At 41.6% G+C, this 13,042-nt stretch overlaps 1 protein-coding gene across 15 annotated transcripts in view; it reads left to right on the top strand.

Moving 5' to 3' along the window:
- The window catches only part of LOC111864256 (serine/arginine repetitive matrix protein 2), a 389,125-nt gene that overhangs the window by 352,078 nt on the left and 24,005 nt on the right, over positions 1 to 13,042 (top strand). For 14 of the 15 annotated variants that reach the window (XR_002842763.2, XR_002842762.2, XM_023851362.2 and 11 more), the window contains 7 exons: positions 1,082 to 1,314; positions 2,410 to 2,792; positions 3,842 to 4,109; positions 4,847 to 5,035; positions 7,153 to 7,412; positions 7,603 to 7,832; positions 8,932 to 9,114. Coding sequence is in view for 13 of the 15 variants with exons in the window: in XM_023851362.2 (XP_023707130.1) it covers positions 1,082 to 1,314; positions 2,410 to 2,792; positions 3,842 to 4,109; positions 4,847 to 5,035; positions 7,153 to 7,412; positions 7,603 to 7,832; positions 8,932 to 9,114 (1,746 nt within the window). In the remaining 2 variants the exon portion in view is untranslated. The remainder of the gene's footprint in view (positions 1 to 1,081; positions 1,315 to 2,409; positions 2,793 to 3,841; positions 4,110 to 4,846; positions 5,036 to 7,152; positions 7,413 to 7,602; positions 7,833 to 8,931; positions 9,115 to 13,042) is intronic. The other variant, XM_023851435.2, reaches the window with a different exon arrangement.

Below are 13,042 nucleotides of genomic sequence, written 5' to 3'. Positions count from 1 at the left end.
AATGTTTTTGTGGCTGTCTTGCTCATCTTCACACAAAATTTTATGTTCACTCGCTGTTCAAATTGAATGTTCATTCTTCTCAGAGCACAAATCCACAACTAACAATTGACATGGGTTTTCCTCTGTGCCCTGTCACCTAGCGGAGGTCAAGCGAACTAATGTCAATATCACAGGCGAACCATAAAATGTCCCATATTTAGAACACCTTTACCCAGAATTACCACCATTTACCTAAGCCGAGATATTAAATCAGTCTCGGAACTTTATAGACAAAGATTAGTTAGTTCAGTTTCTTGGGGTGAAGTGAGACTGAGTCCACTGTTTGGCTTATTGTACTAGACCCAAATGATGTATGATGATGAATGTGGAGCAGTTGGTGGAATGACAATTGGCAGGAGAAACCGAAGTACTCAGAGAATACCTGCTTCCTGCCACATTATCCATCACAATTCCCGTGTGATGTGACCTGGGATCAAACCTGGGCTGTCACTATGGGAAGCCGGCAACTGACTGCCTGGGCTATGGCACAGCCTTGGACTTATTGCAAAAATGGGGTGAGGGAAAACCGCGAGAACCCTCAGTCATAAGAAGTGGTTCCAAGGTCAGGATAACCTGTGAAAAAAAATCGAGCAATAATTATTTCCTTAATGCAGAGAATCTGCCAACCACGCACACTGTAGTAACAGGTAAAGTTATCCCTGCAACAGGCTGTTGAGGCCCATAGGGTTATGAGATGTTGAGACTCCCACATTTTCTAGAAAGTTGGCTCACAGATGGCGGTGAGGTTGTCAGCCTTAATGCGCTTGCCAGCCTGTAACTCCAGGAAGATTCCTGGTACTCATTTCTGTTAGAGGTTCATTAAACTTCAGAGCCATAGTTTGGCTGGAAGGATTAGGTCAATTGAAATATCCAATGACCTCATCGGGAATCAAATCCATGACCTTCCTGCTCGTAGCATAGTGCTTCAACCAACTACGCTATAGCGTGCCCCCTACTGCTCATGTGGCTTGTATAAATTGTGTAACTATAGGCTGCTTAACAAACATTCATATACAAAGCAAGAAATTATTCTGTGCCATAGGGAAACACAAAGAAGCAGAGGGCTCTAATAGGCGATCATCAAATAAAAGCGAACACTCCAGCAAGGAAGAACTGAAGAGGATGAGTGAGAAGAAAACTACACCCCCAGGAAATGAGGGCAAGGACAAGGAACGTTCTACCACTGGTAGAAGAACTAAATCCAGGAGTCGAAGTCCTGTCCACCATCACAGACGAACTCCATCTGCTGCCACAGCAATGACAGGAAATATCCAGGTTAACCAAAATGCATATCTAAGACATTTGTTTAAATTTTCACTGAGAAATTTTCACCATAAATGAGATATAAATGCCATAAATATTTATCCCTAATAAGTATTTGAAATAGGAACCTAGTTCAGATATGTGTGTGCACTAAACCTTTAAAGAACAGTTATTTCAAAATGGAGTAAGACACTGCTCCTAAGAAATTATTTATTTTGCCGACAGAATGTATTTATAAGTTTCATATGATTCTTAGGATAAACAGTGATTATGTGCCTGAATAATTGTAACTGGTCCTGAAATGTTTTTTGTGAGGTAATTATTGAATGTCTAAATAATATGTAGGTGAATTTTGGGCTTGAATAGTCTAATAAGAAAAGTGTTTTCTTACAAAATCCCATGTCCTTAATTTTTTCCAGTAGTAACAGAATAAAAAGTCCAATAATTCCCTTTTGAAGAAGACTGCAAAGGAGTTTCAGTAAATACGGGAATAATATTAATGTGAGTGGTTGTAATTGAAACTTAAAATCTTTTGCATTGTAATACCACGTATTCAACATAAATTTGAATATACTCCTTATACTCCTTCACTTGCACACTGAAGGAAAAAATAGTATGTGCCCATGAAATAACTGAAGTCTTCCCCCTTTAATAAGATATCCCAATGTTAAAATCTGAAAGACTTAACAGTCACTCAGTTTAGCCATAAACACCTGAAAAGTCAGATGAATATGAATTGCTTATCACATTCATTTTTATTTAATGAACCCACAGCACTAAATGCAAAATATAAATTAATTTTTGTTTTTCATTTCCGCATCTCACTAACATGTGAGTCATGAACTAAATAGATTGCTATTCTTATTTATAATTCCAAGCTCAGCAGGTAGTAACTGAAGTTTTTGGTAGGGTCACCCAGGTTAGCCAAATTAAGCGTAAGGAACAGAAACAAGATTACTCTCTTCTTGAATGTTGCATCATGTAGTATTGTACGAGTAGATGGTTACTTGTCTACCAAACTACATGGTGCCACACACCATGAAATCCCCAAACCTCACACAAACAAAGACCCAGCTGAATAGTATAATTCCTTGTTGCACTTCATAGCCCAGTACCAAGAAGGTGCACCGGGACAAGAGCGATAAGGAGGTGATTACACCAGGGATGGTACGAAGCCCAGCCATGCACGAGGGGTTCCGGGCTGAAGACTGGGGCACACTGCAGAGGACCACAACACCGGTACACACCCCAGAGGATGGTACTTTGCTGGGTAATGGGACAGGAACACCTGCAGCTGCTGCAGATGGTGGAGGAGGCACATCAGATGACTCAAGCTGTGGTGGAGGCAGTGGCAGGCGTGCATCAGAGGCAGGCAACACCACACCCACACAGCAGCAGCAGTCACCTCGAAGACACAGGCGTGTGAGAGACTCTCCACGCAGGAAAGCTGCCCCAGGCGGTGGACGTAGTCCCACCACTACCCAGCAGAGGTGAGTAAATTTCAGGGTTCATCTGGAGAACTTACAGGGACCCATACAGGATTTGAGTTGTCACCATGGTTGTTATGAAGAGCTCTGTCTTCAGGGATATAACACCATGTAGTCCCCTAAGAGTTAGCCGACGTTTCTGAGACAAGCAGAGTCTGTTCATCCAAAACGCCTATTGGCTTGCAACAGACTACACAGTCTTGTATTCCAGAAGACAGAAATCTTCATAACAACTGCTGTGAGAATCCTATTCAGTGAAAACCTTTGGTTATGTATAATTCGTCCACTTGCCATCTGCTTTCATGCTGGTTTCTTGCTTAGCTTATTCTTTGACCCTGAATATGGGGGCCATATTTTCCTCCAAAACGTTGGTTGACTTTCAGTGGACTGCATCGCGTTATATACCAGAAGACAACTTTTCAGAGACCCATACAGTTTATACATTACTTGAAACAGGATAACCCTTTCATAGTTCTGCCTCAGATGACCTATTTAGAATTATTACTCTGCATTTTGTGATATGAACAAATAAATTGCTTTAAAATGAAGGTGAATCATTTGACACTGCTGCTATTGATTTGCTCTTAGCCTCAGTCCTCCACCCTTCCCTAAATCACTGAACATTTTTCCCAGAGGGCTTAACTGTTCTGCCCTAAAGATGAAGGAAGGAGGTTCATCCAAAGTGTTGGTAAATACATACCGGACTACACAGCGTCACAGGAACTACACATGTATTCAAGTTTTGACATGTGCAGAGATTTTTCTTGTCTCTACAGAGTTCAGTCTGGATCTGGGACCTGCCCAGCCTCCATAAAATGGGTACCAGGGGCTCTTTCCCGGAGGTAAAGTGGCTGGGGCATGAAGTTTTAACTATTCAGCTTTATCCATTGCTGAGGATAAAAATATATGGAGCTATATTTCCACCACCTTTTTGTTTTCATGACCTTTTACTACACATGTGTACAGATCTGCCATGCTGAATTTGCTGTGCTGTTTGTTAATCCATTCGTATCATCTGTGGCTATGTGATTGTGGACCTTATATGCGTTCAGACTACGGCGTCGCAGCGGTAGTGGAGAGGAGAAAGTACTGAGCTCAGCTGCCACTCTGGCACGACGCCGTTCATCCATCCCAGCCAAATCTCCGCTCACACAGCAAGCACCAATGATTGGTCTGGGTAACGAGGATGCAACACACAGTAGTCACCTCAGTCCACATCGCTACTCCAGGAGTCCAGGTGGCTCACCCAGTCGCAGTAAGCACCGTTCACGTGGCTCTCCAAAACAGATGGCAGCTACTAGTGAAACAGCAGTCAATAAGGTGAGCTCAAGAAGAACCTAACCAAACTTAATTTTCATTCGTTGTGCTGTTACAATAATGAAGGTACACGATCCAGCTGAATGAGTGTTGCATTTTTCAATTTCTGTACTGTCATTTGTCAATGAGAATCTGACCACAAAGTTCATAATACTCAGGGTTGTAAAGTTCTGGGGGGTGTGGAACAAATCGGGCATTTACCCCCTACAGATTTTGAAAAAATTTTCAATTGAAAAAATGAAAAATACACCAAATGTTAATACCAAAAATAAAAACTACTTTTTAAATGCAGTAACGCCTATGAATGAAAATGTTTCTGAGTGTATGAGGGATCTAGAATTAAATGCTCCTTATACTTAATATGTTACATTTACATTTCTTAACACATCCTTTTTGTGAGTTTTCCACATGCATCTAGATGATTGTTCTGTATGTCTGGCCAGACTTCTCAGCGATACTCCTGTTTTGTATTTACAACATCCTACATTTAAATCTTGGGTTTGAGATCATTTACCTTATTATTTTCCTTGGTTCCTCCAGAAATATGCCTGAATAGTAGTTTAAAACAGTGAAACACTTCCTTCTGTGCCCTTTCCAATTCATGTACCCTAATAATCCTGTCATTAAAATTATTTAACTCAGTTGTTTTCACATGTTGACCCTCAGTGGCTATTCACCTGAATGACTGATTCGTTATAAGCCTTGCACAAAACGCTGTAGAGTTCCTACTTTGATCGCAGGCTCAGGGTGCAATGAGTCCCGAGTCAAGTCGTCTCAAAGCACTGAGTGCTGAGTCACTGCGCTCTGTTAGTCCAGGGAGTGACAGTGTGTTCTACAGTGAGGGTGCAGACCACAGCAGCAACACCACAACTCTGTGCCACCACTGTGGACGTGAAGTGGACAGGAGCGCCGTTCTCTCTGGCCTTGAGGTGTGTGATTCAATGTTGCACTGGTCCATGTCAACAGATATATTCATTCACACATATGATGATGACACAAGAAGAAATATAAAACTGAAACCTGTTGAGCATAGAGAGGAGTAACACTACAAAAGCGAATAACAAGTTTTACTGTTGCTAATTTAATGATGAGAACGCTTCTCATCCAGCAGAAAATGTAGCTGTAGCTATGATGTAATACTAATAATCAGACTAGCCCAGATGTTATCATTTGTTGATACACTATTATTTTACCTAATTTATTATTTTTAGGTATGTATGAAACAACCAATGTTATAATTGAAATATATTGGTGTGTATGTGCATATATTTATATATATGAAATCTAATCGCTATAATGATGAATAAAATGTGAACACACTAATTATGAGGACACACAGGATCATCCTCTGAGGACCAAAACACATTTGACCATATGTAGGTGTGGATGTGTCTGGAACAAATGTCAGGGTGTGTCAGTATGAGATAGTGAAGTAGTTCTTAACATCACCAGTAGAAGGTCACTAGATTATATTTTCAATATACACCTGTGAACCAAAATCCCCATATTGGAAATGTCTTTGAACACAAGGCTTTTCTTGTGTAATGTTATCTACTGAAGTTTTGGCATACATTCAAAAGATGTTTTAGATAGACAGTACGTTTATTGACTCATTGTGATGAAGGGTGGTTAGACAAAAATTCATTTTAACTGTACCAAAATAATAGGGCACATGGTAGGTTAGTGGTTGAGGCACTATACTACAAACCGGAAGGTCGCAGGTTCAAGTCCCGATGAGGTCATTGATTGTTTTTCAATTGACATAATCCATCTAGATGCATTATGGCCCTGGGGTCAACTCAGCCTCTAACAGAAATGAGTATGAGGAATATTCATGGAATGTTCTTGGGGGTAAAGGGCAGCCGGAGCGTAGGGCTGACAATCTTACCACCATCTTTGAGCCAATTGTCTAGATAATGTGGGACCCTCAACGTCTCTCAACGCTATGGTCCTTCACAGCCTGGTACTTTTACTTTTTTGCTGTACCAAATATCTCAATTGTTCACTAACTTCATCAACAGAAAATTGTGTTATGTGAGTGTGAACTGGAACCATTTGCCTCAAGGTAGGACCCAGCAGTTTGCTCTTGTAACTACAGTAACAAATCTTGATGTTCCATAAAGGGCAGTGAATATCTTTACTATCTGAGCGACTGTCAGCTTCTCAGGAAGCACAATGTCCCTTTGACCTAGTGACAGTTGTTTGTTTGATTTCAGTGTATACAGCATATTATCTGTTAAGTTGGTTTATCTATTATCAGGCTATATTTTTCAGGGACATGGTACAATCGTCAAATTTGTTCATTTTATTTAGAATCTCATGTAAAGTAGCAGTCATTGTTTTCCAGTTTTTAATCATAATTACATTTTGTTGATAAATTTAAGTAAGAACTCATAATACTGAATTTCATCAAAATATTTTCATGCAGAGCAACATCATTACACAGATGGACACACCAGAGTCAGTAGGTGACCCTGTTCAGATTGTCATCTTCTGGGTTGTGACACTGTGTAGTCTTGTAGGTAGATGTCAGTGATTCAAAGGAACATGCTGCCTCCATCATCAGGGTTAAAATGTGTAGAGTGAGGAATTGGCTTTGTTGTACAGACAGGTTACAATAGGAATGGTCACTCAGATCCACACAAAGGAGTAAGAAAATAGATCCTAGTCCAGGCCAGTGTGAACATTAGATAGGAAAACAGCCGTCTTCAAAGGCACACTAAGGAGGAAATCTGAAAGTGAGAAGGGATGACCCTTTTCAGGAATATAACATTGTTTTATGTCACAGGAAGGAAAGTGGAACTGTGAGAAAGTACTGCCATTTTCACCCCCCCCCCATTCCCATGTTTCTTTCTCATAGAAGTGAACATCAACATCCACCTACAAGACTACACGGTGGCACAGTGCAGAACACCCTAATCTGAATAATCACCACTGGGAAGAAAACCTCCAAATATATATAGGTGACCATGTTTCGTTTTAATCAAGTCTGGAGGCTGTGTCTGTGCAAGAGAGGTAATTCTGAATCCAATCTCTCATGGCACAGGATGGAGAGCCAGGTGGGAATGAGACAATAGAACCTGAGCCACCTGACATTGTACAGCCGCCTGCAGGTTTCGCAGATTCCCCTGAGGGCTCCCGAAATAAAGCAGTATCCAGTGGGCGGCTCTACAAGAAGTTAGAGAAGAGATACAGGTCTGAGGAGCGGAGTGGCCATGGTGAGAGGAGGCACCACAGCCGCTACCGGTGTGACGGTGCACGTGCCAAGTCTGAGGAACGCGGTCGTGAAGACCGAGTTAAACTTAGGTACTGTCTGATATAACAATGGGGAATTGCATTGTGATAATAGTTCATTTGCAATTTGCACAGCTTCGTCTTACATCCATGGGCAACTGTCATAGTTAATGGAGATCTGCATGGCCATATTGCAGTCATTCAGTTAAATTGCAAGATGAAAGTTGATCTGATAGTCACATTCATCTGTTAATTTCTGCAGGCCATTGGCGCGGTCGACAGATGCAAGCTTGGAAATGTTACGAGCTGCAGGCTCAAGCCCGAATGTGATGGTTCACGACACCAGTATGTCTGACCTGGCTGCAGGGGAGGGTGAAGAGGAGGACACCGGGGTGTATGCAGAATCCTATAAAAACGCCACCTGGATCTACATTGGTGATTCTGAAGAGATGCATGTGTGGCAGAAACCAGAAACTAAGGGAGAAGAAAAAGGTAATAAAACTTTTGAATGTAACCTTTGCAAACTTTATGGCACATCCAGTGAGATCCAGTTGGTTGACTCAGCAGCAATGCATCTCACATTTCATGACAAAATGTGCATTTTTTAAACTATACAACTTTTATTTTTGGGGCACGCAGTAGTGTAGTTGGTTGAGGCACTATACTAAAAGACGGAAGGTAATGGGTTCAAGTCCCAATGGGGTCATTGAATTTTTTTAAATTGACCTAATCCTTTCAGCTGGACTATAGCCCTGGGGTCGACTCAGCCTCTAACAGAAATGAGTACCAGGAATATTCTTGGAATATTCTTGGTGGTAAAGGGCAGCTGGCACGTAAGGCTGACAACCTTACCGCCATATATGAGCTGATTTTCTAGATAATGTGGGACCCTCAACATCTCACAACCCTTTGGGCCTCCATGCCCTGTTACAGGGATACATTTACTTTACTTTTACTTATACAACTCTTATTTGAAGCTTCTTTTGATATGGACAATATTTAATAAAATATTAATATAATCACTTATGATTTTACTGAGCATGATACCTGTTGTCTGGTTAGCTCTGTGACAGTAGATTTATGTCTGTAATAAATGAACATCTGGGAAATTTTACACATTTAATCGTAAATACAAGCAGAAGTAACCATTCTTTGTCTAGAATGTACTTAATTTCCTTCAGATCTTAAAGAATGAAAAACATTCAGTTAAAAAAAAAACACAAAGTCACTTATATAATTAAAAAATGAGATTTGGAAATGAGAGATTCAATCACATCCAAAATCCCTACCACAATATTTGCACATCGCTTTAACCCACAGCTATTGTATTGAGTAAATTTTGTACTGTCTTTTGGAGTTCTCAGTTATGTCCATGGTAGAAGACAGGAAGCAGACAAACTGAATAGCTATACTTTTACACATGTTACAGCGTAGATATCAGTTATCCTATTGTAGTACTCTGTCCCAGTGTGTTTCATCGCTTCTAGATAAAAACGTGCTTCTCATTAATGTTCACCTCATCTCTAACGTACATACAACTCAACATCTCCATGCTAGTTTGAACATAACATATATTATTCATATTCAACAGATGACAAAAGTGGTGAATGGGCAGATGAGGACGGACCTCAAGCTGGGGGTGCAAGAAGGGACTCTACTGAATCAACAGGCTCAGAAAAGGATTTCCGGCGGAAGTACCAGGCCATTACTCATCGCATGGTTCACCGGAAATCAAGTGTTGAAATGTACAAACGCCTAGCATCGAAGTCATTTGGTGAGTTAAATGCATGAAACTACTAGCATGTTTGCATGGCCTGCTTCTGGCACGGGAATGTGCGCTTCATCTATAAAATAATGAGATGGACTGCTTGGCTTCAGTTAACCATTTCAGTGTCTGTTAGGCCAACACAAATACACATATTTCCAGATTTTTTTTTCTTCACACCAGCACTGAATACACACATCTCATATGTTCGTTGAACATTTGAATATTCATGCCTGTCCAAAGAACATAAGCATTTGATTCCCGAGCCTTGCCATAGAAACACTGCTACAAATACCAAGGATGGCTGGGAACAAATTCAGCTGCGCAGAGAACTCACAATACTTCTTCAAACGATCTTAACAGGATCACACACATAGAGGTCATGTGAAAGCCTGTACATCAATGTGTAACACCTGATGCCATCTACTGAGAGAAATGCTGCACTAATTGATTAACAGTGAGCTGATACCTTCATCTTTGCAGTTTTGAATTGAGCACACTGAGCCAGTTGAATTGGCTTGTGTCAAGCAGAGGCTTAAACCTTTCTTAGAACCAAATAAAATAAACAGACGTAAAAAAGTAGTGGATTGGGTGTACATGCTAAAACTCTGGTCTGGAGAGTATATCATTGCTTCTTAATGTAAATGTCAGAGAGTCTCTGCATCTGAGATAGTAGTATGTAGGAGGAATAAAATGTGAAACAGCACCTATGTAAATTTTCCTATTCGCAGATTTTATTGACATACTATGGGTTCCACTTATTGTGCTTGTAAAGGCGGCACCATAACTCAAGCGGTTAGTTTCTGGCTTCCCACCATGGCAGCCCAGGTTCGATCCCGGGTCTGGTCAATTGGGATTTGTGGTGGACAAAGTGGTGTTGGTGCGGGTTTTCTCCAAGTACTTCAGTTTCCCCTGCTAATATTCATTCCACCAAATTCTCCATCATCATAATCACCCGGGTCAAGTACAATAGGCACAATAGGCCAATCAGTGGCCGCCGTATCGAGTGGACCCAGTCAGACTCCACCCCCCACTAAGCGAATTATTGTACTTCAGTCATAACATCCAGTACTGAGAGGAATACAAAGTATGCACTGAGTAAGTTTCTGACTTGGAATTTACATGGTTCATATCTTGACAAGGACTCCAATTATCCTGAGTGATATTTCTCGTGGTTTTCCTCTGTCCCTCCATGTAACTGCCAGGATAATACCTTATCTTAGGTCATGAATGCTTCATTTCACAGCCTCCACAATTCATTGTCATTCTTATCTTACATAGATATATGCTACAGCTTCTGGATAGCTCAATTGGAAAGGGAAAAAATAGAGGAATGTCATGAGTTTAGCTGTTCATTGAGTTCAGCAAATACGTGTATATAAGTAGAATAATTCTAAATATATATCATCCAGTTATTCCACATAAAGTAGCATGTTCTGTGAGTGTGCATTTGGAAGACTCACTAGGACAAACTTTTTGTAAGACATGATTAGACAAACAAACATACAATTGAAGACTGTTTATAGGAAATTCATTTTTCCTGAAGAAATTGATGAACTATGGCCAAGGCCACTTTAAGTATGAGCTTTTTTTTTTCACCATTTTCAGGAAAGAAAATGCCTTACACTTTGATCTTATTCACTCATGGATCTGAGCCCTTCTTTAAAGCCGCCAATTGTGCAGCTACTCAAGAACTTCCCAGCATTTTATGGAACCTAAAGGCTCAATACTGTGTTCACAAGAGCCCTCCACTGGTCCCTATCCTGAGCCAGACCGATCCAATCCACACCATCTCATCCTATCTAAGAACCATTTAATATTGTTCACGCACCTATATCTTGGTCTTCCTAGTGGTCTCTTTCCTTCTGGCTTTCTCACCAATATCATATATGCATTCCTCTTTGCCCCAATTCGTGCTACATGCCCTGCCAATTTCATCCTCCTTGACTTGATCATTATAATTATACATTCAAATGTCAAAAGTATATACACTCTTATGAGAATACATAACATATACATTTTGTACAATGTCAGAGTTCAAGAATATTAATAATTTTCTTCTTTACTACTATTTCTGTGAGTAGAATAGATAAAGTTCGAAGAGCACTGTCCTCTGGGATGTGACGCCGTATAGTCCGGGACAAGTTTACCAACGTTTTGGAAGAAAGTACTGCATCCACCTTCATGACCGAAGTGTAAGTCTAGCAAACAAACATTAATATGCGGACGGCAAGAATAGTACATTTGGAAAAAGCACCAAAAAGCAGATGAGAGAATATCATTAAACTGGATCTTAGAGATATGAAGGTGAATGGAACTTGCTCAGGATCATGTCTAATGCCGGGCTCTGGTATTAGCAGTGCTGAACCTTCAGGTTCTGCTACCAGAGAGTTAGTTAATTAGTGAGATGGATCTTAGGGAAACAGACTGTGAGGGTGGGAGGTGGATGGAACTGGCTCAGGATCAGGTCCAGTGGCGGGCTTTGGTATTAGCGGTGTTGAACCTTTTGGGTTCTGCTACCAGAGAGTCAGTTAATTAGTGAGATGGATCTTAGGGAAACAGGCTGTGAGGATGAGAGGCGGATGGAACTGGCTCAGGATCGTGTCCAGTGGCGGGCTGTGGTATTAGCGGTGTTGAACCTTCAGGTTCTGCTGCCAGAGAGTTAGTTAATTAGTGAGATGGATCTTAGGGAAACAGACTGTGAGGGTGGGAGGTGGATGGAACTGGCTCAGGATCAGGTCCAGTGGCGGGCTTTGGTATTAGCGGTGTTGAACCTTTTGGGTTCTGCTACCAGAGAGTCAGTTAATTAGTGAGATGGATCTTAGGGAAACAGGCTGTGAGGATGAGAGGCGGATGGAACTGGCTCAGGATCGTGTCCAGTGGCGGGCTGTGGTATTAGCGGTGTTGAACCTTCAGGTTCTGCTGCCAGAGAGTTAGTTAATTAGTGAGATGGATCTTAGGGAAACAGACTGTGAGGGTGGGAGGTGGATGGAACTGGCTCAGGATCAGGTCCAGTGGCGGGCTTTGGTATTAGCGGTGTTGAACCTTTTGGGTTCTGCTACCAGAGAGTCAGTTAATTAGTGAGATGGATCTTAGGGAAACAGGCTGTGAGGATGAGAGGCGGATGGAACTGGCTCAGGATCGTGTCCAGTGGCGGGCTGTGGTATTAGCGGTGTTGAACCTTCAGGTTCTGCTGCCAGAGAGTTAGTTAATTAGTGAGATGGATCTTAGGGAAATAGGCTGTGAGGGTGGGAGGTGGATGGAACTGGCTCAGGATCAGGTCCAGTGGCGGGCTTTGGTATTAGCGGTGTTGAACCTTTTGGGTTCTGCTACCAGAGAGTCAGTTAATTAGTGAGATGGATCTTAGGGAAATAGGCTGTGAGGGTGGGAGGTGGATGGAACTGGCTCAGGTTCGTGTCCAGTGGCAGGCTTTAGTATTAGCGGTGTCGACCCTACGGGTTCTACCAGAGTCAGTCNCCAGAGAGTTAGTTAATTAGTGAAATGGATCTTGGAGGAAACAGGTTGTGAGGATGGGAGGTGGATGTAACTGGGTGAGATCGTATCCAGTGGCGGGCTCTGGTATTAGTGCTGTTGAACTACCAGAGTCACCTGTAGTAAGTTAAGTAATGCACCAATTGACGTCACGGGAATATTTGTTTCTGGATGCATACCACAGCGCTGAGAGACAGTTAACGAGGCCTATACTATGGAAATTTATTGTCGAAGGTTCCCAGTTCGAGGGAGTTACACCAATATGTCGTACAGATATCTGCAAAATAAGAAGTTGCCCATAAACGGCCATGCGAGTAAGACATTTCCTCTGTGTAACATTTCCTGACCCCTTATTTCAAAACAGGTCGTAAACTCCGGACGAAATGTATGTGTGTATTTCGAAAGAATTGCTTTTAGCTTCGAAGTCCTTGTCGTGGGCGTTACT

The sequence above is a fragment of the Cryptotermes secundus genome, unplaced genomic scaffold (assembly GCF_002891405.2).
Source record: "Cryptotermes secundus unplaced genomic scaffold, Csec_1.0 scaffold29, whole genome shotgun sequence".
NCBI lineage: Eukaryota > Metazoa > Arthropoda > Insecta > Blattodea > Kalotermitidae > Cryptotermes > Cryptotermes secundus.
Note: the sequence above shows the minus strand (reverse complement) of the source record. Positions and strands in the feature narration are given on the sequence as shown.